Genomic DNA, 24,743 nt, shown 5'->3' on the forward strand with positions numbered 1-24,743 from the left:
TTTCGCAATTTCTTGGCTTGTAATGTCTCACGCAAGTTCACTAAAGTAGGGGCTATCAATGAGTAGGCTGAACTATTCTCCACACAACAGACCAAAGACCAAACACACACTAGCGTTTTTAATAGAAAAGAGTGAGAGGAGCAGGCAAAGGAGAGAGAGGATCGGGGCAGGCAGAGAGACAGCCAGAACCGTGCACATAGGCAATAGCTTGGTAATCGGTATCTAGCTTTGTGTCGTAAATTCACTAAAAGTATGTTAAAGTATATATTGAGTATGAGCATGGCAAAACTATTCTTCATAATCCCAGTGAATTCTCTTTTGAAATTGCAGTAAAAGTGCAGAAACTGCAGTCGACTGTGGTATTTTGGACACAGTAATTACAGAATAACTGCAGCATACTGCATTTGATCTACAGTTATACTGCAAAATGACAGGGAAAAAACTGTTTTATTTTGGATGCAGTATTTGCAGCATACTGCAGTAATACTGCACTCTGACTGCAATCTTTTTTTGTAAGGTTTCAAGTTGAACATCGCCAAATGCATCCGTTTAATTAGGCCTAAATGTCCAATAAAATGTTTTGCCTGTAGGAAACCCTGGCTGGCTGTTGATGTCCTAGGTCCTGGAGAGCTACCTTCCTGTAGGTTTTCGCTCCTACCTCAGTTGTAACTAACTTGATTCAGTTTATCAAACAGCTAATTATTGAATCCAATGCACTAGATTAGGGTTGGAGAGAACCTACAGGATGGTAGCTCTCGACGAACACGGTTGGAGAGCACTGTCCTAGGCGATAGATCGCAAAGCAGCATCCCCGCTAAACTTTTTGGAAATGGCAAGGTCACTTTCTCATCCATAAACACAGCCCCATGTGAAAATACGGTTCAGCAGCTCAAATCAGCAGTATGTGGGGCATTGTTATTAGGAAGGACGTATACTATGGACGGATCACTAAAAGAATGATTGTGATTACACTTCATCAATTTAAATATTATGGGAAGACCTATACGTTTAGCAGCCAAGCACACGTTATCAGTGTAGCCTATTATTTTCTAGACATGATGTTGAAATATCTCCACACCTAGAATAAAAACCTCCAGGTTTCCGTCATAAAAGTCAAATCAATCCGAAAAAAATTGTAATTATAGGGGGCAGTTTGGAAAAATGAGTCCTGTGTGAATGGTCCTCTGGAATAACGCATATGCTTGGATAATAATTACAAAACCAATGTCTCTAGTAATAACGTTCAAATAGGGCTATGACATGGAAAATAATAGGTCTATCAGCATTTATCATCCCATGGGATCCGTCAAGGCTGCACACAGCAGAAATATCACTGAAATATTCTAGTTCCTACACTTTACCTTCTATATTAAAACAAAATATGCCTTTTATAGGCAAATGGGCTGCATCATTTTAAGTTATCTTTGGTTTTATTTGTGATGTAAGTGCCTTAATGTTTTTGGACCCCATGAAGAGTAGCTGTTGCCTTGGCAGCAGCTAATGGGGATCCCTAATAAATACAAATCATGCTTATGTCAGCCCTCTGGAATTAAAATGTAGTCTTCCTAGTAGGACTCTGCTACAATGAGATGGTGTGTATGTGTGTGCGCATCCGTTTCAACGTGTTTCGGGAGTCGAGCAAGAGTCGACTCCTACGACTCCAACCACAGGAGCAAGAGTCGACTTCAAAAATCCTGGAGTCGTGCACCACTAGCCTTTACACAGCCTGTCCGCATGATCTGTGGTGTCCGAGTGGTCCTAAATACAGTCTCCTAAAACCGCCAAACAGCCTACCCAACCGCTCTGAGGCATCCGCATGGTCCTAAAGCACACCGATACCCTATCTTTTGTATCACAGTGCAATGATAAAACGTTTTACACATGGTAAAAATATTTTGAGAGCCTTGGTACCGGAGTGCCAAGTCTAGGACAAAAAGGCTTCTCAACAGTTTTTACCCCCAAGCCATAAGACTCCTGAACAGGTAACCAAATGGTTACCCGGATTATTTGCATTGTGTGCCCCCCCCAACCCCTCTTTTACACTGCTGCTACTCTCTGTTTATCATATATCCATAGTCACTTTAACTATACATTCATGTACATACTACCTCAATTGGCCCGACCAACCAGTGCTCCCGCACATTGGCTAACCGGGCTATCTGCATTGTGTCCCGCCACCCGCCTACCCCTCTTTTTACGCTACTGCTACTCTCTGTTCATCATATATGCATCGTCACTTTAACCATACCTACATGTACATACTACCTATATAAGCCTGACTAACCGGTGTCTGTATATAGCCTTGCTACTGTTATTTTCAAGTGTCTTTTTACTGTTGTTTAATTTCTTTACTTATCAATACACACACACATACCTTTTTTTCGCACTATTGGTTAGAGCCTGTAAGTAAGCATTTCACTGTAAGGTCTACACCTGTTGTATTCGGCGCATGTGACAAATAAACTTTGATTTAGAGCCATTTTTATGGCACAGGTCAATGTCAGCATCTATATGTCCTGAATACATGCATTTACTTTATATAGTGGGACCGTTTGTATTTTATTGGTGGCACTGAAACTGAAAAAAATGATTTTGTTTTCAGTATTTGCAGCATACTGCAAATGGCAGTGAAAATGAACATAAAATCTGTATATAGCAAATATGTACTTACATGTGATTACAATGAATTACAACTCCAGACTATTGGGAAGTAAAAAAAAGTTGTAGGGTTTTTATTATTATTTTTAGGTTGCCTTTACACACTTACAGCCCAAAGCTGAATTGCAGTACACAGACAAAAAGGAAAAAAGAGATAACAGCTGAAGAAAAAGGAAAAGGAGAGTGATAAACATCTCTAGCTTCATATTGTGCCTATTGTGAGAGAAACATTACAAGATGATGTTATAATACTGTTTATGCATCAAATAGCTTTGATGAGTACTTTCTCGTCTGTGTGAACTGAGAAGAGCCTGGAATTCCATATATAAGATGTGGTGGGTGTAACTGAGATAGAGAGCGCCTGGAGGAATAGAACAAAACCCTTATTGTGTCTAATCATTCTTGCATCTGGGAAACAACACCAGTGGCAGATAACCACGAGATGAACCCAAAGTGGCTTGTGGTGCCCCTGATCAGCATGGGAGGGGTGGAACCAGCCATGACTAAGCATTCTTAGTGTCAGCTATATAAGAACCAGCATTGTCTGTAAAGGTTAAGCCTCTACAACACATTTTAGAGTGTGGGGTCGACAGCTTAACTATTGCAATAATTAATCAATATTAAATAAAGATGATTGTTTGAAGAAATTACAAAGTCTCTCTGACTTGGTTAGAATTTCCAACACAGTACTCTTGGCAAAGGCACATTCTGCTGTTATATCCTATTTCAGTAGAAGCAGTAGTGGGGTATGGGTTTTTTCTTACAAGATACAGTTTTGCCATGTCACTTGTATTAGATGTCTCCATTGTGCAGCCTTTGGGGTTGCCCTTTGATGTGCTAGAGATGGGCCTTTATCTGGATCAGCAATACAAGTGGTCTATAATTCGTTTGAAGAGGAAAGTTAGAGTTAAAAGAGTGTCTCTGAATACTGGTCAGAGAGAATTCCAGAAGTTCATCAGTGCCCGGTTTCCCGATAGCGATGGAATTTAGTCTTATGAGTGTTTTAAAGATGTATCTTTCCTACAATATTCAGTCATCTCAGTTTTCATTTGGAGCATCTTTTTATAAGTTGCTTGTTTGTATCAATTGCCAAGATATTAGGCTCGTTTGATTTTTGTCAAGTCGGTCACCGCCTTTCAAGGTGTGTTGAAATATTTACAAAAATCATATGATCAAAGATCATGAAGTTTTCACTGCAGTCGACTGAGTGTGAGTGAGTGTTGCCAAGATTGTGCAAAGTTGGCATGAAGGCAAAGGGTGGCTACTTTAAAGAATCTCAAATATAAAGTGCATTTTGATTTGTTTAACACTTTTTTTGGTTACTACATGTGTCCATATGTCTTATTTCATCGTTTTGATGTCTAAACTATTATACTACAATGTAGAAAATAGTAAAAATAAAGAAAAACCCTTGAATGAGTAGGTTTTGTCCACATTTTTGACTGATACTGTATATACCAAAAAAATATAAACGCAACATGTAAAGTGTTGGTCCCATGTTTCATGAGCTGGTGAGCTGAAATTAAAGATCCCAGAAATGTTTCGTATGCACAAAAAGCTTATTTCTCAAAAATTTTGTGCACCAATTATTTTTGTATTCCTGTTAGTGAGCATTTCTCCTTTGCCAAGATAATCCATCCACCTGACAGGTGTGGCATATCAAGAAGCTGATTAAACAGCATCATCATTACACATGTGCACCTTGTGCTGGGGACATTAAAAGGCCAGTCTAAAATGTGCAGTTTTGTCACACAACACAATGCCACAGATGTATCAAGTTTTGAGGGAGCGTGCAATTGGCTTGCTGACTGCAGGAATCTCCACCATAATTGAATGTTAATTTCTCTACCATAAGCCACCTCCAACGTTGTTTCAGAGAATTTGGCAGCACATCCAACCGGCCTCAAAACCGCAGACCACGTGTAACCACGCCAGCCCAGGACCTCCGCATCTTCACATCTTTACCCGTGGGATTGTCTGAGACCAGCAACCCGGACAGCTGATGAAACTGTGGATTTGCACAATCAACAGCCGATCAACTCCATGTGAAGGAGATGTGTCGTGCTCCATGAGGAAAATGCTAGTCACACCAGATACTGACTGGTTTTCTGATCCATTTCCCTAACTTTTTTAAAGGTATCTGTGACCAACAGATGCATATCTGTATTCCCAGTCTTTTGAATTCCATAGATTAGGGCCTAATGAATTGATTTTAATTGACTGATTTTCTTATATGAACTCTAACTTAGTAAAATCTTTGAAATTGTTGTGTTTATATTTTGCATAAATGAATGTAATATTTGATGCTCTCTCTCACTGATTATATAATGTATTCACATACTGCATGATTTCAGTTTGTGAATATGTGATATGGGGATGGGAGCCATGTTTATTTTTGAAATGTATCTAGAAAAACCTTTATGAACAATGGCAACAATGGCATGTCGATCTGAGCCTTGCTGTTGGAAAACCACATTAGCGTCTGACTTTCGGCTATCACAAATGCACCTCCCCGACTTCAGTTCTCGACTTGTCGGTTGCTTTCACTTTACCACTCCAACTGGCCCATAGGCAACTTTGTATTTGTAGTCAACTTTGTTCTGAAGTTATGTGATTCGGATGTTAAGCGCAGATCTTCTGTGTATAAAGTGATGGTCCATGCTATCCTGGAGGTTAAGGTTATGTAATGGTAGGGGTTAATGTTAGGGTTTAGGGTAGGGACATCCCAAGGATCCTTTGATAGGACTGACCATAAAGTGACGCTAGAGACGCACCACTACGAGTGGTCTGAGGCAGGCGTTAAGCTTTGTTCACATTACCCATAAGCACTCCGTTAGGTTGCGCCGGTTGTCATGCATTTCAATGGGGATGTCAACAACGGAGTGTGATTACCACGCCCCCTTTGCGAGAAATGTTTCTAACTTTAAGTCGTCTTCAGTCCAGCCAGAGTCCAGCGAAGAACAGGAAGTTACCAAACTACAGAATTTTCATATTATGTGGTTTTCGGTGTTGACTTTATAGGATAAATAGCAACTTGTAAACAATTACCCATTCCTATCAGTGAGTACTTTTTTAAGAGTAAAGTTAAATAATACACATTGTCTGTTAAGCCAATTATATTATATGACTGTTGCCTCTCATATACGTTTATTGTGATGGTAATGATGTTTGCTTTTGATAATTATTATGTGGAGGTCGCTAGCTACAGTGGTATCTTCAACCTAGCCTAGCTTTTAGCTAGCTAGCTGCTCTGCAGCGCAAGCTAGCTTAGCTTGCTATAAAGTTAGAGAAACAAGTTAAGGAAAGAGTAACTAAACAAGATATGTTTAATTATCACCTGAAACAATATATTTATCCTGTCTTCAGTGAAAAGGTCATATTTTGCAACCTCCAAAAATAAATGTGATCTCTGATGTTACAAACACTGCACAGTGTAGTGGGGTGTCTCCGTCAACGTGACATACGCCGTAATGAAATACATCACGATGTAAATGGGGCATTAGATTACTAGCGTTTTCAAGTGTAACGTTAGTAACGATCATTTTGGGAAACAGCTCAAATATTTAACGATGCTCCTACGAAGGTTCTAACAATAAACTCAGCCTGAAGATGATTTTAAGAAACAGGGCTCAGAATGATACCCCCAAGTCTTTCGCCTTTTATATTTTTTTGGGAATAACATTTTTGTAAACAAAAATAGTAAAGTAAAAAATCTATAAAAAATCTAAATCCACTATAGAACACATACAATAACAATAACATGCCTGCCCTTGTTCACAATCATACAAAAATACAAATTAACCTTCTGCCTCTCAGAAAAATGCTGCTCTCACGCATCAGTCGGAACTTGGAAAGTCAGAGACCCCCGACCCGCAATTAGACCTAGATTACAAAACATTATCTGATATTGATCAACAATATTCCCCATACAGACATTATCATGGAGATGAATGGATATAAATTCCTAGACACAATGAAATGATAGCACATACTGTACATTATCCCACAATGGTGTACCAGAAATACAGTGTAGACATTGTTAATGTTGTAAGTGACTATTGTAGCTGGAAACGGCTGATTTTTTTATGGAATATCTACATAGGCGTACAGAGGCCCATTATCAGCAACCATCACTCCTGTGTTCTAAGGGCACGTTGTGTTAGTGTCACGCCCTGGCCTTAGTATTCTTTGTGTTCTTTATTATTTTAGTTAGGTCAGGGTGTGACATGGGGAATGTTTGTGTTTTTGTCTCGTCTTGGGTGGTTATATGGTAAAGGGGGTGTTGGGTTTAGTGCATGGGGTTGTGTTTAGTGAATGTGTCTAGGGTTGTCTATGGTTGCCTGAGTGGTTCTCAATCAGAGACAGCTGTCTTTCATTTGTCTCTGATTGGGAGCCATATTTAAGGCAGCCATAGGCATTATGCGTTTGTGGGTAATTGTCTATGTTCCATGTTGCATGTGTGCACTTAGTTCGTTTTAGCTTCACGATCGTTTGTTTTTGTTCGTTTAATAAGTGTTTGTTTTTCTTCATTAAAAGAAGATGTATTTTTTCCACGCTGCGCCTTGGTCCACTCATTCGTCTCATAACGATCGTGACAGTTAGCTAATCCAAGTTGATCATTTTAAAAGGCTTATTGATCATTAGAAAATCCTTTTGCAATTATGTTAGCACAGCTGAAAACTGTTGATCTGATGAAAGAAGCAACAAAACTGGCCAAGTACGTTACGATCGTAAAATACCTCTGGCGTCATTGAGTTTCAAACCTTCACATAGTGCAATTCATTCTCAGAAGGTGGAAAGGAAGTATGAATGAAACATCCGTACATACTTTATCACCACACACAAGGCAATTGCTTCGTCGAGACTGTCCATATTGCCACAGGGTCACCATGATGGTACTCTACCTTGGGAGCACCATTCACATAACCCCCGCCGTGAGCATGGCCAATGGACATGCTGCGCCATTAACTCAATGTTTTTACCTTGGTGCTATGTATTATCATCATCTTCATCAGACATGTAATCAGACATAGGAAATACATCAGGTAAATGGGGTTCTAAGGCATCTCCTTCAGGGGTCAGGAATGGCATGGTAAGTCTCAACGGCTTTGCTGCACAATTTCTTAACACAAGTTATAATAAGCATCAAAAGATTACTAAGATGTTGTAGCTCCCTTAACACCAAATAATGACTGAACCCATCCAAACGGATTCCAATTGTTGTCTGGTTGGTGTTCGTTTGCGAGATCACCGCTAAGCATTTTCAGATGTTCCACTACAATAGTCAAGTTACCCTCACTGTTAAGGCTGTCACTCTCCTCATCCTCGGACGAGGTGAGGAGAGAAGGATCTTCAGACCAAAATGCAGCTTGAGGGAAATAAGCCATCTTTTTATTTGGAAAAAACTGATGGCAACACGAATAACAAAAACACTTTCACAAATACAAAACAAGAAAACGACGTAGAACGAAACCTGAACATAAACTTACATAACTGAAACGTAAACTCACGAACAGGAAACAGACGACATCGAAACGAACAGCCAAACAGTCCTGTATGGTAAATACATGCAACGACACAGGAGACAATCACCCACAAACAAACAGTGAGAACGCCCTACCTAAATATGACTCTTAATTAGAGGAAAACGCAAACCACCTGCCTCTAATCAAGAGCCATACCAGGCAACCCAAAACCAACATAGAAACAGATAACATAGACTGCCCACCCAAAACACATGCCCTGACCATAAACACATAAAAAACAACATAAAACAGGTCAGGACCGTTACACTCACCCTGGGGTCTGAATGTACAGCAATGGTCACCTATCATTTGGCACTCTCTGCAGGAGATGTGATGCTACTACTACAGCGAACTTCCCTTCCAGTGATGTGGCCTCCTGTTACAAATATATTTGCATATAAATCATTCCATATATAGTTATTAACATACTAAAACATGCTCAAGTCAATTGTACTGTATCATCCAGAAAGCAATATGTATTGATGCGCTTTAAAATTATAATTCTGATATCATGGTTAAAAAAAAGAAATACTATCATTGTTATACAACCCAAATTTAGAATGACAGTGCTCCACGTTTAGAAGGACAGTCTTCAGTGCTCCACGTTGAGTCTATCACTCAAATTCAAGACTCTCAAATTAGCATACATCCACAGTTAGAATGTATATTTACAAACACTATATTCCTCTTAAATTCCCAGCATTAACTATTTTCATCACTTGTGGGAATGACAGATACAGTCGAAGTCGGAAGTTTACATGCACTTAGGTTGGAGTCATTAAAACTCGTTTTTCAACCACTCCACAAATTTATTGTTAAAAAACTATCATTTTGGCAAGTCGGTTAAGACATCTACTATGTGCATGACACAAGTAATTTTTCCAACAATTGTTTACAGAGAGATTATTTCACTTATAATTCACTGTATCACAATTCCAGTGGGTCAGAAGTTTACATACACTAAGTTTAGTGCCTTTAAACAGCTTGGAAAATTCCAGAAAATTATGTCATAGCTTTAGAAGCTGCTGATAGGCTAATTGACATCATTTGAGTCAATTGGAAGTGTACCTGTGGATGTATTTCAAGGCCTACCTTCAAACTCAGTGCCTCTTTGCTTGACATCATGAGGATATTAAAAGAAATCAGCCAAGACCTTAGAAAAACAAATGTAGACCTCCACAAGTCTGGTTCATCCTTGTGAGCGAATTCCAAACGCCTGAAGGTACCACATTCATCTGTACAAACAATAGTACGCACGTATAAACACCATGGGACCACGCAGCCGTCATACCACTCAGGAATGAGACGCGTTCTGTCTCCTAGAGATGAACATACTTTGGTGCGAAAAGTGCAAATAAATCCCAGAGCAACAGCAAAGGACCTTGTGAAGATGCTGGAGGAAACAGGTACAAAAGTATCTATATCCACAGTAAAACGTGTCCTATATCAACATAACCTGAAAGGCCGCTCAGCAAGGAAGAAGCCACTGCTCCAAAACCACCATAAAAAAGCCAGACTACGGTTTGCAACTGCACATGGGGACAAAGATCGTACTTTTTGGAGAAATGTCCTCTGGTCTGATGAAACAAAAATAGAACTGTTTGGCCATAATGACCATCGTTATGTTTGGAGGAAAAAGGGGGAGGCTTGCAAGCCGAAGAACACCATCCCAACTGTGAAGCACGGGGGTGGCAGCATCATGTTGTGGGGGTGCTTTGCTGCCGGAGGGACTGGTGCACTTTTTACTAGGATTAAATGTCAGGAATTGTGAAAAACTGAGTTTAAATGTATTTCGCTAAGGTGTATGTAAACTTCTCAATGCATTCTTAGTCTAAATTACCATATATTTCGCAGTGTGCAGAACTCCACAATCAACCTGGTACCCCCAAAAAACTATTTTGGATAAGCCTAAATTAATTACGGGCACGGTTGACCACCCCCTCTTTCTCGGTAAGTGTTCATGTTTAATTATTGAACTGAACACTATAACAAAATAACAAGAGAATAAATGAAACTGAAACAGTCCTGTAAGGTGCAAAACACTAAACAGAAAATAACTACCCACAAAAACCATGTGGGAAAAAGCTACCTAAGTATGGTTCTAAATCAGAGACAACGATAGACAGCTGCCTCTGATTGAAAACCACACCCGGCCAAACACAAAGAAATACAAAACATAGAAAATGAACATAGAATGCCCACCCAAATCACACCCTGACCAAACCAAAATAGAGACATAAAAAGCTCTCTACGGTCAGGGCGTGACAGTACCCCCCCCAAAGGTGCGGACTCTGGCCGCAAAACCTGAACCTATAGGGAAGGGTCTGGGTGGGCATTTCTCCGTGGTGGCGGCTCTGGTGAGGGACGTAGACCCCGCTCCAGCTCTGGCTCGGCCCACTTAGGTGGCGCCTCTAGAGAGAGGACCCTCGCCGCCGACCCCGGACTGGGGACCCTCGTAGTGGGGGCCGGACTGGGCACCCTTGTAGCAGGCCCCGGACTGGGGACCCTCGTAGTGGGGGCCGGACTGGGCACCCTTGTAGCAGGCCCCGGACTGGGGACCCTTGTTGGGAGCTCCGGACTGGAGGGCGTCGCTGGAAGCTCCGGACTGGAGGGCGACACTGGAGGCACCGGACTGGAGGGCGTCGCTGCAGGGTCCGGACTGGAGGGCGACTCTGGAGGCTCCGGGCTGGAGACTGTCTCTGGAGGCTCCGGGCTGGAGGCCGGCTCTGGAGTGGAGAGACACACAGGAGGCCTGGCTCTGGGAGCAGGCACAGGACTCACCAGGCTGGGGAGACATACAGGATGCTTCTTCCTTGGCCGAGGCACAGGATACACGGGGCCGTGGAGGCGCACTGGCGGTCTCGAGCGCAGAGCTTGCACAACCCGTTCTGGCTGGATGCCCACTTCCACCCGGCAAATGCGGGACGCTGGCACTGAGCACACCGGCCTGTGAATGCTCAACCGAGACACAGTGCGCATCACCCCATAGCACGGGACCTGACCAGTCACATGCTTGCCATGGTCTGAGCGCTCTGTACTTTGCTCTGTTCATTTTTCCCTCGATCCTGACTAGTCTCCCAGTCCCTACCACTGAAAAACAACCACACAGCATGATGCTGCCACCACCATGCAACTCCCCTCCAAGTCTCCGACCACTACCTTGTATCCTTTTCCCTCTCGCTCTCATCCAACACTTCCCACACTGCCCCTACTCGGATGGTATCGCGCCGTCCCAACCTCCGCTCTCTCTCCCCCGCTACTCTCTCCTCTTCCATCCTATCATCTCTTCCCTCTGCCCAAACCTTCTCCAACCTATCTCCTGATTCTGCCTCCTCAACCCTCCTCTCCTCCCTTTCTGCATCCTTTGACTCTCTATGTCCCCTATCCTCCAGGCCGGCTCGGTCCTCCCCTCCCGCTCCGTGGCTCGACGACTCATTGCGAGCTCACAGAACAGGGCTCCGGGCAGCCGAGCGGAAATGGAGGAAAACTCGCCTCCCTGCGGACCTGGCATCCTTTCACTCCCTCCTCTCTACATTTTCCTCTTCTGTCTCTGCTGCTAAAGCCACTTTCTACCACTCTAAATTCCAAGCATCTGCCTCTAACCCTAGGAAGCTCTTTGCCACCTTCTCCTCCCTCCTGAATCCTCCTCCCCCTCCCCCCCCCCTCCTCCCTCTCTGCAGACGACTTCGTCAACCATTTTGAAAAGAAGGTCGACGACATCCGATCCTCGTTTGCTAAGTCAAACGACACCGCTGGTTCTGCTCACACTGCCCAACCCTGTGCTTTGACCTCTTTCTCCCCTCTCTCTCCAGATGAAATCTCGCGTCTTGTGACGGCCGGCCGCCCAACAACCTGCCCGCTTGACCCTATCCCCTCCTCTCTCCTCCAGACCATTTCCGGAGACCTTCTACCTTACCTCACCTCGCTCATCAACTCATCCTTGACCGCTGGCTACGTCCCTTCCGTCTTCAAGAGAGCGAGAGTTGCACCCCTTCTGAAAAAACCTACACTCGATCCCTCCGATGTCAACAACTACAGACCAGTATCCCTTCTTTCTTTTCTCTCCAAAACTCTTGAACGTGCCGTCCTTGGCCAGCTCTCCTGCTATCTCTCTCAGAATGACCTTCTTGATCCAAATCAGTCAGGTTTCAAGACTAGTCACTCAACTGAGACTGCTCTTCTCTGTATCACGGAGGCGCTCCGCACTGCTAAAGCTAACTCTCTCTCCTCTGCTCTCATCCTTCTAGACCTATCGGCTGCCTTCGATACTGTGAACCATCAGATCCTCCTCTCCACCCTCTCCGAGTTGGGCATCTCCGGCGCGGCCCACGCTTGGATTGCGTCCTACCTGACAGGTCGCTCCTACCAGGTGGCGTGGCGAGAATCTGTCTCCTCACCACGCGCTCTCACCACTGGTGTCCCCCAGGGCTCTGTTCTAGGCCCTCTCCTATTCTCGCTATACACCAAGTCACTTGGCTCTGTCATAACCTCACATGGTCTCTCCTATCATTGCTATGCAGACGACACACAATTAATCTTCTCCTTTCCCCCTTCTGATGACCAGGTGGCGAATCGCATCTCTGCATGTCTGGCAGACATATCAGTGTGGATGACGGATCACCACCTCAAGCTGAACCTCGGCAAGACGGAGCTGCTCTTCCTCCCGGGGAAGGACTGTCCGTTCCATGATCTCGCCATCACGGTTGACAACTCCATTGTGTCCTCCTCCCAGAGCGCTAAGAACCTTGGCGTGATCCTGGACAACACCCTGTCGTTCTCCACCAACATCAAGGCGGTGGCCCGTTCCTGTAGGTTCATGCTCTACAACATCCGCAGAGTACGACCCTGCCTCACACAGGAAGCGGCGCAGGTCCTAATCCAGGCACTTGTCATCTCCCGTCTGGATTACTGCAACTCGCTGTTGGCTGGGCTCCCTGCCTGTGCCATTAAACCCCTACAACTCATCCAGAACGCCGCAGCCCGGCTGGTGTTCAACCTTCCCAAGTTCTCTCACGTCACCCCGCTCCTCCGCTCTCTCCACTGGCTTCCAGTTGAAGCTCGCATCCGCTACAAGACCATGGTGCTTGCCTACGGAGCTGTGAGGGGAACGGCACCTCAGTACCTTCAGGCTCTGATCAGGCCCTACACCCAAACAAGGGCACTGCGTTCATCCACCTCTGGCCTGCTCGCCTCCCTACCACTGAGGAAGTACAGTTCCCGCTCAGCCCAGTCAAAACTGTTCGCTGCTCTGGCACCCCAATGGTGGAACAAACTCCCTCACGACGCCAGGACAGCGGAGTCAATCACCACCTTCCGGAGACACCTGAAACCCCACCTCTTCAAGGAATACCTAGGATAAAGCAATCCTTCTGCCCCCCCCCCCCCCCCCCCCCCTTAAAAGATCTAGATGCACTATTGTAAAGTGGCTGTTCCACTGGATGTCATAAGGTGAATGCACCAATTTGTAAGTCGCTCTGGATAAGAGCGTCTGCTAAATGACTTAAATGTAAAATGTAAATGTAAGCTCGGGGAGTTGGCTCAGGTCTCCAACCTGACTCAGCCACACTCCCCGTGTGCCACCCCCAAATTGTTTTGTTTGTCTGTGTTCTTAGGGTCGTTGTCCTGTTGGAAGGTGAACCTTCTTCCCAGTCTGAGCGCTCTGTACTTTGCTCTGTTCATTTTTCCCTCGATCCTGACTAGTCTCCCAGTCCCTACCACTGAAAAACAACCACACAGCATGATGCTGCCACCACCATGCTTCACCATAGGGATGGCGCCAGGTTTTCTCCAGACATGATGCAAAGAGTATCTCATGGTCTGAGAGCCTTTAGGTGTCTTTTGGCAAACTCCAAGTGGCTGTCATGTGCCTTTTACTGTGGAGTGGCTTCCGTCTGGCCACTCTACCATAAAGGCCTGATTGGTGGAGTGCTGCAGAGATGGTTGTCCTTCTGGAAGGTTCTCCCATCTCCCTTAGGAACCCTGGAGCTCTGTCAGAGTGACCATCGGCTTCTTTGCCACCTCCCTTACCAGGGCCCTTCTCCCCCGATTGCACAGTTTGGACAGGTGGCCAGCTCTAGGAAGAGTCTTGGTGGTTCCAAACTTCTTCCATATAAGAATGAATGAGGCCACTGTGTTCTTGGGGACCTTCAATGTTGCAGAATTATTTTTAAATTGAACATCTACACTGCAACTATTTCTGTTACTACCGCCCCCCCGCCAGTAATTATAGTAAGCTGCCGTTTAACTGCCTATACACCCTTACTGCACTGTACTTCACTGTACAGTACAGTGCAGTAAGAATATACATTGTCATCGGTACTTACTGTTTTTAATTTAGTTCAAAAATGACTGTAAATTATATTCATTCCTGCATCAAGGTCAATGTTAGACCGAGTACATCTCACGTTTATATTTAACTATAGTGTTCCAACAAATAAGAGGAGGTGGAGTACCTGAGTTTGCACCAGGAAGAGTTTGATGTTTTTTGTTGTAGTTGTAGAGTTATGGTAGCAGAGATACAGTATGCAGATAATTAGACGGAATGTTCCATGTTCCTGGAATGTTGTAACAAAGGACAAATTCTGAACTTGTATCACAGGTATAGCGGCACACTTTGCGGTTAACAGGGGACCATTATACCATACTATAAAAAACAAGTTGAAATATAGAAGGCTTTCTATAAATTTAACCAAATAATAAAATATGTGTCAGTACAGTATGGATGTGCTATAAATCCGAATTCAAGATCAGATTCCATGTGTTTTTTTGCTGCTTACACATTACGAATAATATCAGATATCAGTCATGGAAATAATTGGTAAATGATTGGAATCGGCTGCCTGTGTAAACGCAGCCAAACTCTCTCACAACCAGGGTGATGCCAAGCGGCAAGCTGTTTTGCATTTGTCTAAAAATAAGTGAATTCATTTTTTTCGTAAACTCACTCCACAGCTAGTTTGAAATGTTGCCGATGGAGCCATCCAAGAGGTATTACTTTTGTATGGCTCAATCGGTTTGCACATTGTCAAGGAGGGCGGTCAAGTGTGTTGCGAAGCAGAGGATCACTGGTTTGAGCCCAATATGTGTCAGTCAGATAGGGGAGGAAGCTACACTGAAGCGCAGCGCATTGACCCAGATTACACATTTATATCTACTTTGCAGTACATGCTTTTTATCCTGTGCTGCAGCACAGAGAAAACATTTAATCAGCCCAACTGTATTTCAGCTCAGTACATTTTGCATTCATTTAGGTCCTTCCCTTTGTTTATGTCTCCCTCCCTCTCCACAGAATGAGGCTATGCACTGTTGATAGATCGATAAACATGAATATAGATTATCATTCAGTGAGGTCAATTAATCAGTTATTCATTTACCAATTAGCATTAAAGCTACAGTCTGTTCTAACAAGAAAAACGGCAACCTCACCACTTATTTTGGTATAAAGCTGAGGGGTGGGGCGAGGGAAATGTGACCCCTCTTAAATGCATAGACTCCAGATGCAAGTACTGATCTTAGATTGAGTCACTTTCACATTTAACTATAGTGTTCCAACAAACAATCACCTGAGTTTGTAGTAGGTTAAGTAGCCTACATACATTTGTTTGTGTCATCTCAGCAAGCTTGCTTGCTATTAGGTCAGGAACCCGGTAACTGGGGCACATGCATACAACACGGTCCACATATTTTTGACTTATCATGTAAATACACAGTGTAACAATGTCAGTAGTCCAGCTAACACTAAAGACATTCATTCATGCATTAATTTGTTAACTTCTCCCTCCCCACAGACTGAGGCAACTCTTTTGCCTATTTATATTATGCATTAAATGTCAGAAGTAAAACTTGGAGTCAGCGATGCTATATTGTAGTAGGCTATTATTCCAACTACAATGTGGAGAAACAGTTTATTTATCTGCAGTTGAACTCTCCTTACTTATGGAGTACCACAAGGTAGGCTAGCTGTCTCGGGCCCCTTATGGTGCAATGCATCTGACATCTGTTAATTCAGTGGGTACATTTTTTTATTGTATCAGTCAATTTTCAAACAAACGATTGAATAAATAATTGAGCGTTATCTTTATTATAATGCCCGCGGCTTTACCTGTTGCCAACTAGATGGGGAACTAAACTACCAGGATGGATTTTGACATGAAGAGGAATTGTAAATATTGTATGTCTCCCTAATGACAATGTATTTGCAGACTGAGGTGAAGTGGCTGGCATTGAAACCTGCACCTGGAAATTGTATTGTTAACGCATAGAACATGATTTTAGACATTTTTGCTAATTACTTGAAAATTAAATACAGAAATATCTAATTTACACAAGTATTCGCACATGTCAATACATGCTAGAATCACTGTTGGCAATGATTACAGCTGAGACTCTTTCTGGGTAAGTCTCTAAGAGCTTTGCACACCTGGACTGTACAATATTTAAACGTTATTCAAAAAATTCTTCCAGCTCTGTCAAGTTGGTTGTTGATCATTGCTAGACAGCCATTTTCAAGTCTTGCCCCCCTCCCACGGGGGGCCAGTACAAAAAAAGTATGAATGTATGTACTTGTAAGTCGCTCTGGATAAGAGCGTCTGCTAAATGACTTAAATGTAAATGTAAATGTAAATGTTCAAGCCAGTTTAAGTCAAAACTAGAACTAGGCCACTCAGGAACGTTCACTGTCATCTTGGCAAGCAACTCCAGTATATTTTTGGCCTTGTGTTTTAGGTTATTGTCCTGGTGAAAGTTGAATTGTCTCCCAGTGTCTGGTGGAAAACAGACTGAACCAGGTTTGCCTCTAGGATTTTTTCTGTGCTTAGCTCTATTCCGTTTCTTTTCTTCCTAAAAATCTCCATAGTCCTTGCCGATGATGACCACCATGCTTGCAAATTCAAGTGGTACTCAGTGATGTGTTGAGTTGGATTTGCCCTAAACATAATGCTTTGTATTCAGGACATAAAGTTAATTTCTTTGTCACATGTTTTGCAGTTTTACTTTTGTATCTTATTGCAAACAGGATGCATGTTTTGGAATATTTTTATTCTGTAAAGGCTTCCTTCGTTTCACTCTGTCATTTAGGTTAGTATTGCGTAGTAACTACAATGTTGTTGATCCATTGTAAGGTACTGGGTGTCGGGAGTGTGAAGTCAGGCACAGGAAAACAGAGAGTTCAATATAATGCTCTTTTAATGCATTCACGGTGAACCACGGCCAACCCACTAAACACTGGGGGCTCAAAACAAACTGCCCCCAGACACGCTGAACGAAAACAGTCCAGCACTAATACACGAACATAAACCAACACGTACGTCTGAAACAAACACCTGGCTTACAATAATCAATCCCGCACAAAGAAACGGGCGGGCCGGCTGAGTAATAAAGCCCAGCTAATTACAACAAACTCAAAACAGGTGTAATCAATAAACACATAAGGAGGGGGAGAAAAGAATCAGTTGCAGCTAGTAGGCCGTTGATGACAACCCCCGAGCGCCACCCGAACGGGAAGGGGAGCCTGCTTCGGTCGGAGTCGTGACATCCATCCTCAGTTTTCTCCTATCACAGCAATTAAACTCTGTAACTGTTTCAATTCTTCATTGGCCCCATGGTAAAATCCCTGAGTGGTTTCCCTCCTCTCCGGCAAATGAGTTAGGAAGGACGCCTGTATCTTTGTAGTGACTGGGTATATTGATACACCATCCAAAATGGAATTAATAACTTCACCATACTCAAAGGCATATTCAGTGTCTGCCTTTTATTTTCTTACCCATCTACCAATATGTGCCCTTCTTTGCAAGGCATTGAAAACCTCTAGGTCTTTGTGGTTGAATCTGTGTTTGAAATTCACTGCACGACTGAGGGACCTTACAGATAATTGTACTGTGTGTGTGGGGTACAGCGATGAGGTAGTCATATACCTGTATACCTGTATGCCAGTGACATTCAAACCGTAACACAACCAATGTGGAAAGGTCAAGGTGTGAGAAGACGTATCTGAAGGCACTGTAATGCGGCTCTGATTGCGGCTCTGATTCAGCATGTACTAGTAGCCTAGGCTATAACTAAAGCCTGTGGACTTGTATGTCACCATTGCATTGGATATTGCATGGAATTGAATAAGGAGTTTCTTGTGTGCCCATGATTTGGTGCAATCATCTACATACAGTAAGTGACTCATTCGACTTGAAATATGAGAGAGCGCACGTTCTACAAATGCACACTTTGGACTGAGCAGTGCACGTGCCAAGAGATATCATTGAACAAATTATTAGTATCTGACACTGTCTGAAAAGACCACTTGTCACCATGTTGTTAATTAGGTAAAATGAGTTTATATTGGATATTTGGTTCGCTCGTGCCATGTCTATGAAGATGGCATATTCTGAATCAGGGGATGATGGACAAAAATCCACAGGTTTTATTTTTGGGAATGTTATTATATTTATTTTTTAGCTTTCAATATTTCAAGCAAAATAAAGAGTTGGATTTTTGTTAATCTTCCCCTGATTCTGAATATATAATTTTGATAGTCATGGCACACTTTGTCTAAGAGAAATGGAAGATTCAAAAACGAAATCATATTATAAAAATTAAAAAGGTGTGGCTTGTTCTCCATCCACCCCTGATTCAGAATACACCATCTTCATAGTCATGGCATGCTTGGTTCAATAGCTTTTGACGAGAGAAAATCTAATGTCCCGAATATCCAATACAAAACTAATTTTACATTGGTCGAGTAGTTTACTTGTCCAGGCTAGTGTATGGTTTTCGGTGCGCAACTGGTGACGTCCAGAAGAGGGGTGTTATTTATGTGGCGACCCCCACGTGCTGAAGGATGGTGATGATTAAAGTACAGTTAACCATGGGACCATCAACAGAATAGCGGCTTTGCTGGGCTGGAGCGATACCGCGGTCTCCAAACCGTTTCCATATTGGGCTCAATATAATTTGCCAAAGGGAGAAGTTGTGGGCGGAACAGCAGCACGTTAATTTAATGTTTTATTTTTTTCCCCTCTCCTGATGGATGAACAATGGAGAGTCCGTCAACAGAAATTTCTGGTGAACCTCCTCTTCGCCACTGCGTTAGATCATTGTTGTTGATGCTGTTGTTGTGTAGGAGGCAGGGACGGACCTGATATTTTAGGATTTCTCCTAGAAAAGACCGAGAACATCGGGTGGTCACGGCAACTCTGCGTTTTTCATCCCCTCTTAGTCCTGTAAGCAGCTGATGCTGGTTTTGCTGTCATCTACCCGCTGATATTATGGTGAAATTCCCATCTCTAACACCCTACTTCCCGCTCATCCGATTCCTGGTTCCTCTCGCTATCACTAACATAGCCATCGACCTCGGTGAACAGGCAAGTGTTACTATCATAGCCCTATTCTGTGATTTTCTGATTGTCATGTCTGTGAATAACAATAGGTATAATAGTAATAAAACATTTCTCAATGACTCGTTTTACATAGGCGGTGTGAATCCCACCTTGGTAGGCAATTTAACACCAGTCGCATTTCCAGTGCGCTTAGTTGAGAATTTTAGTCATTGGCAATGGAGTGGTGTAAAGTACTTAAGTATAAATTCCTGAAAGTACTACTTAAGTAGTTTTTTGAGGTATCTGTACTTTACTTTACTATTTTTATTATTGACAGTTTTTACTTTTACTTCACTACATTCCTGAAGAAAATGATGTACTTTCTACTCCATACATTTTCCCTGACACCCAAAAGTACTCGTTACATTTTGCATGCTTAGCAGGACAGGAAAATGGTCTAATTCACACACTTATCTAAAGAACATTCCTGGTCATCCCTACTGCCTCTGACCTGTCGGACTCACTCAACACAGCTTCCTTTGTAAATTATGTCTCAGTGTTGGAGTGTGCCCCTGGCTAGCTGTAACTTTAAACAAAAAAAAAAGAAATTGGTGCCTTCTGGTTTGCTTAATATAAGGAATTTGAAATGGTTTATACTTTTACTGTTGATACTTAAGTATTTATTAGCAATTACATTTTACTTTTGATACTTAAGTATATTTAAAACCATATACTTTTAGACTTTTACTCAAGTAGAATTTTAGTGGATGACTTTCACTTTTACTTGAGTCATTTTCTATTAAGGTATCTTTTCTTTTACTCAAGTATGACAACTGGGTACTTTTCCCACCACAATGACATCTCCCTGTAGCCTAGTGACAAAGCCATCAATTCCATACCATCAACTCCACAGTGTGTTGCTTGTCTTGAGGTGTAGCCTATCCTCATCATCTCTTACGACACCTTTTAGGTTGCTTGCCTACTAGGATGGGAACAGTCTCTGGGAAGCCATGGAAAATGGTGGGTTACACGAACAACGTTAGTTAGTGGATCACGTACTAACGTTAGTTAGTACATACGGTCAACAGCTGTCCGTAGTATCAGCAAACATGTGTCAGGGCCCATAAAAGAGTAAGACAATGCAAAACCAAAATGAGCTAGATGATTGTGCCGTTATGGATGGCCTGATTTGGCTACATGTGGCCTATAGTAGTAGTCACCCCCAAAGCGTACCTTGTTGAAACCCCCAAACTAATCTGGGAGATCAAACTAGACAAGGCTCTAATTTCTTTTAAATCTGTCAGTACTACATTAAAAAAATTCTCCATGATATATACCCATTGATTACTGAAGAATATAACTTAGCCTGGTTGAGGGCTAGAGCTGGGAAACTTAGCCTGGTTGAGGGCTGGAGTTGGGAAACAATGCTCTACATATGCTAGATATTTTGCTTGTATGCCTACCATTTCCGTCTAGCAGCTTGTGCACAATACTAAAATGACAAAACAGGATATTTGAGTCAAGGGGCATTTCAAGCAGAAATGGCTTAAGGACAACAAAGTCAAGGTATTGGAGTGGCCATCACAAAGCCCTGACCTCAATCCTATAGAACATTTGTGGGCAGAACTGAACAAGCGTGTGCGAGCAAGGAGGCCTACAAACCTGACTTAGTTACACCAGCTCTGTTAGGAGGAATGGGCCAAAATTCACCCAACTTATTGTGAATGTGATGAAATAAATATCGTTATATATTATCAAGTTGATGTCACAATCATATAGCGGCACCTACATAAAGCTGAGTGACTCACTCATTCATGGCTTTGTATCAAAATAAATAAGTACCAATATTCTTTCTGATAGTCTTTAGTAAATAAAGATTTTGGTTATCCTGATCTGGACACCATGTACAGTATTATAACAGCCCATTATGGGCTATTAGCAGGACAATATACCTTTACCAACACCTCTCTGTATTTTGATACTTTGTGGATGGGGCCTCCCCAGTGGCGCAGCTGTCTAAATCACTGCATCCCAATGCAAAATGTGTTGCTACAGATATCCGTGCCGGCCGCAACCGGGAGACCCATAAGGCGGCTTTTGGTTTTAATTTAGAATCCTCCAATCCGTCAATCCTCTATATGTAATTATTGGCGGAGAGTCATGTCATATTTTCCGATATACTGTAGGCCTACTGTAGGTGACATGAGTCTCACTGGTGTTGAGTAATGTGCTGTTAAAAGTGGTGTAGGTCTTATTTATTTAAAGAGCATGTTGAAGTTAAAAGCAATAAGATTTGAAGCATTAGCCTACAACTATTTCGCGCTGCTCTGAGACAAGCAAGGGGACTGGTCTTGATCAATCAATGAGATTTTTATTTTCACTTCCTCTCCGTTTGGGTATTGGTTAGACTAAAATTATGGTGTAGAAAGGTTATGTTCTTACACGGAACCCAAGCCGGCTGCGCGTGTGCGCCATTGACGCTAGGCCAATTGTGCTTTGCCCCACGGACCTCCCGGCCGCGGCCTGCTGCGACAGAGCCTGGGCGCGAACCCAGAGACTCTGGTGGCACAGCTAGCGCTGCGATGCAGTGCCCTAGACCACTGCGCCACCCGGGAGGCCCCTTGTTGCTAGCTAATTTGTCCTGGGATATAAACATTGAGTTGTTATTTTACCTGAAATGCACAAGGTCCTCTACTCCGACAACTAATCCACACATAAAATGGTCAACCGAATCATTTCTAGTCATCTCTCATCCTTCCAGGCTTTTTCTTCTCTGGACTATATATTGCAATTGGCAACTTTCATAAATTAGGTGCATTACCGCCACCGACCTCGTTCGTCTTTCAGTCACCCACGTGGGTATAACCAATGAGGAGATGGCATGTGGGTACCTGCTTCTATAAACCGATGAGGAGATGGGAGAGGTAGGACTTGCAACGCGATCTGCGTCACAAATAGAACGGATTTCTATTTTAGCCCTTGGCAACACAGACGCTCGTTGGCGCGCGTGAGCAGTGTGGGTGCAATAATTGATTTCAAAATGTATTTTGCAACGCTCGCGCACGCGGTGTAGTCAGCCTGTTAGTGTAACCTTTATTTAAATAGGCAAGTCAGTTAAGAACAAATTCTTATTTACAAGGACAGCCTAATCCTCCCTCCCCGTCGGGTAAATGAAACCTGGTCTCCCACGCAACAGTGTTGTGCGTGGACCATGGAGAGAGATTTTTTTAGCTAAATAGCCCAGCACTGTAGTCTACTCCCGACCGTCACATTGTACAGCGTCATATTTTCCGTTCCATCCTAACGGAAACCCAGAGGGTTTTCGTTTTTCTTCGAATAGAAACACCATAATATTAATCAAGCAAAATTTCTTAAAATCAATCCCATATACTATGTTCTTACAGAAAAAGGTTTTACATTCTCTAGTACAGACACTATTGAAGGCTATCAAATGCTTCTCAAAGATTCCCTCTGGTGGTCAAACTAGCATGAACTAGCATTAATGGTACCAGTGGTTGGCACCACGCAAGGCACCACGTTCTGAGGCACCACGCAAGGTGTCTCCGCAAGGTGTCTCCATAGGTCTCCATAGCCTTGGTCTCCGGACCCGACAGAGAGTGCAGTCGTCCCTGGGGCGGAGTGGTGCCTGGGAGAAAATACATATACAATACAGTGGAAGCGAAGTGGCCCGGGCCCTACTGAACACCTCCCGGAGGTCCTGGTGCTCCGCGGGAATGGTGGAGTGGTCTGGGGCAACTTCCGAGACCCCAGGTAGACGTCCCGAAGCAGGCTGTGTTGACTTCAGGCAATGAGCGTGGCAGAACGGGCATCAGCCCATGATGGCACCAGCAGACCAGTCAATAAGGGGATTGTGTCGATGGAGCCAAGAGAATCCCAATACCACGGGAACCTGAGGAGACTTAATAAGCAGGAATTGGATCGTCTCGCTGTGGTTCCCTGACACATGTATGTTGATAGGGGTGGTATTTTGGGTGACCCGGCCTATAAAGCCCCCGTCCAACGCTCTAACGTCCATGGGAATGGAGAGGGGCTGAGTGTGGATGCCCAGCTCGGACGCCAGGGTAGTGTACATAAAGCTGTCATCGGTACCGGAGTCGATGAGTACCCCGAGAGATTTTGACTGGTTCCCCCACAGCAAGGTGGCATGAAAAGGGGTGTGAGTAAGGGGAGAGAAAAAGTTCTCTGTATGGCCCACCAGAGTACTCACTCCTACCGGTGAGCCTGGTCTTTTAGTGGACAGGTGGCCACGAAATGACCAGTAGTCCCGCAATACAGGCAACTCTTCGCGTGACGCCTGTATAGCCCTTCGGCTGGGGACAGCTTAGCTCTGCCTAGTTGCATCAGCTCGGAAAGAGGTGAATTGGAAGACTTCGTAGACTCTCGGGGGAACTCGGGTAGCCCCGAGGACTTCCGGGATGTCTCGGAGGCGAGGTGGAAGCCTTGGGCGGGCGAGTGAAATCTCCTTCCTTCGCTCCCGTAGTCGCCCATCGATCCCGAATGGTCAAGGCGATGGGCAAGTCGAGATCCGCCGGTAGTTCCCGAGCTGCAAGCTTGTCCTTTACTTCCTCCAATACTCTATGTAGGAATATTTCGAACAGCACTTCCGGGTTCCAGGCACTCTCAGCTGCCAACGTGTGGAAATCCACCACATAGTCTGCCACAATGCGGGAGTCTTCTCCCGAACAATGGAGCATTGAAAATGTTCTTCACCTCCGCCACGAACTCCTCCAGACTGAAGCATACGGCCAACTGTTGTTCCCATACTGCCGTGGCCCAGGCAAGAGCCCTCCCTAACATCAGCGTGATGAGGTACGCTGTCTTAGAGTGGTCCAAGGCTGCAAGACTGAGGAGGGCTGCAGTTCGATGATGACGGAACACTGAACGAGAAACGCCTGACAGGTTCCCGATTCTCCATCGAAGCGTTCCGGGGGAGGTAAGCGGGGTTCCAAAGAAATCAGGGTGGCCGGGGAGGCGGCGCCGCTAAAAGCCGGGTTACTGAGGGGCTGGCAAGTTACCGTCGTGGTAGGCTGCCAGACAGACAACCCACGGAATTGCTCCAGCAATGTGTTTAACGCTCGGTCATGGCATTCGGCCAAGGTCTGGAACCCGTCCATAAGACTACTAAGCAACTCCTCGTGCCTTCCAATGGTGGCTCCTTGGGAGGAGTTGGCATTGTGGATCTGGTCCGAGTCTGCTTGGTAAGTCAGGGCCAGTTTGTACTATCACATTTCAG

General features: G+C 43.8%; 1 protein-coding gene across 1 annotated transcript in view; it reads left to right on the forward strand.

The window, feature by feature from the left end:
• Positions 1-18,820: 18,820 nt before the first annotated feature.
• The window catches only part of ankhb (ANKH inorganic pyrophosphate transport regulator b), a 76,060-nt gene continuing 70,137 nt past the window's right edge, over positions 18,821-24,743 (forward strand). Inside the window, exon 1 of the mRNA XM_055867567.1 lies at positions 18,821-19,534. Coding sequence (XP_055723542.1) covers positions 19,439-19,534 — 96 coding nt within the window. The 5' untranslated portion in view covers positions 18,821-19,438. The remainder of the gene's footprint in view (positions 19,535-24,743) is intronic.

This window comes from Salvelinus fontinalis, chromosome 17 (genome assembly GCF_029448725.1).
Source record: "Salvelinus fontinalis isolate EN_2023a chromosome 17, ASM2944872v1, whole genome shotgun sequence".
Taxonomy (NCBI): domain Eukaryota; kingdom Metazoa; phylum Chordata; class Actinopteri; order Salmoniformes; family Salmonidae; genus Salvelinus; species Salvelinus fontinalis.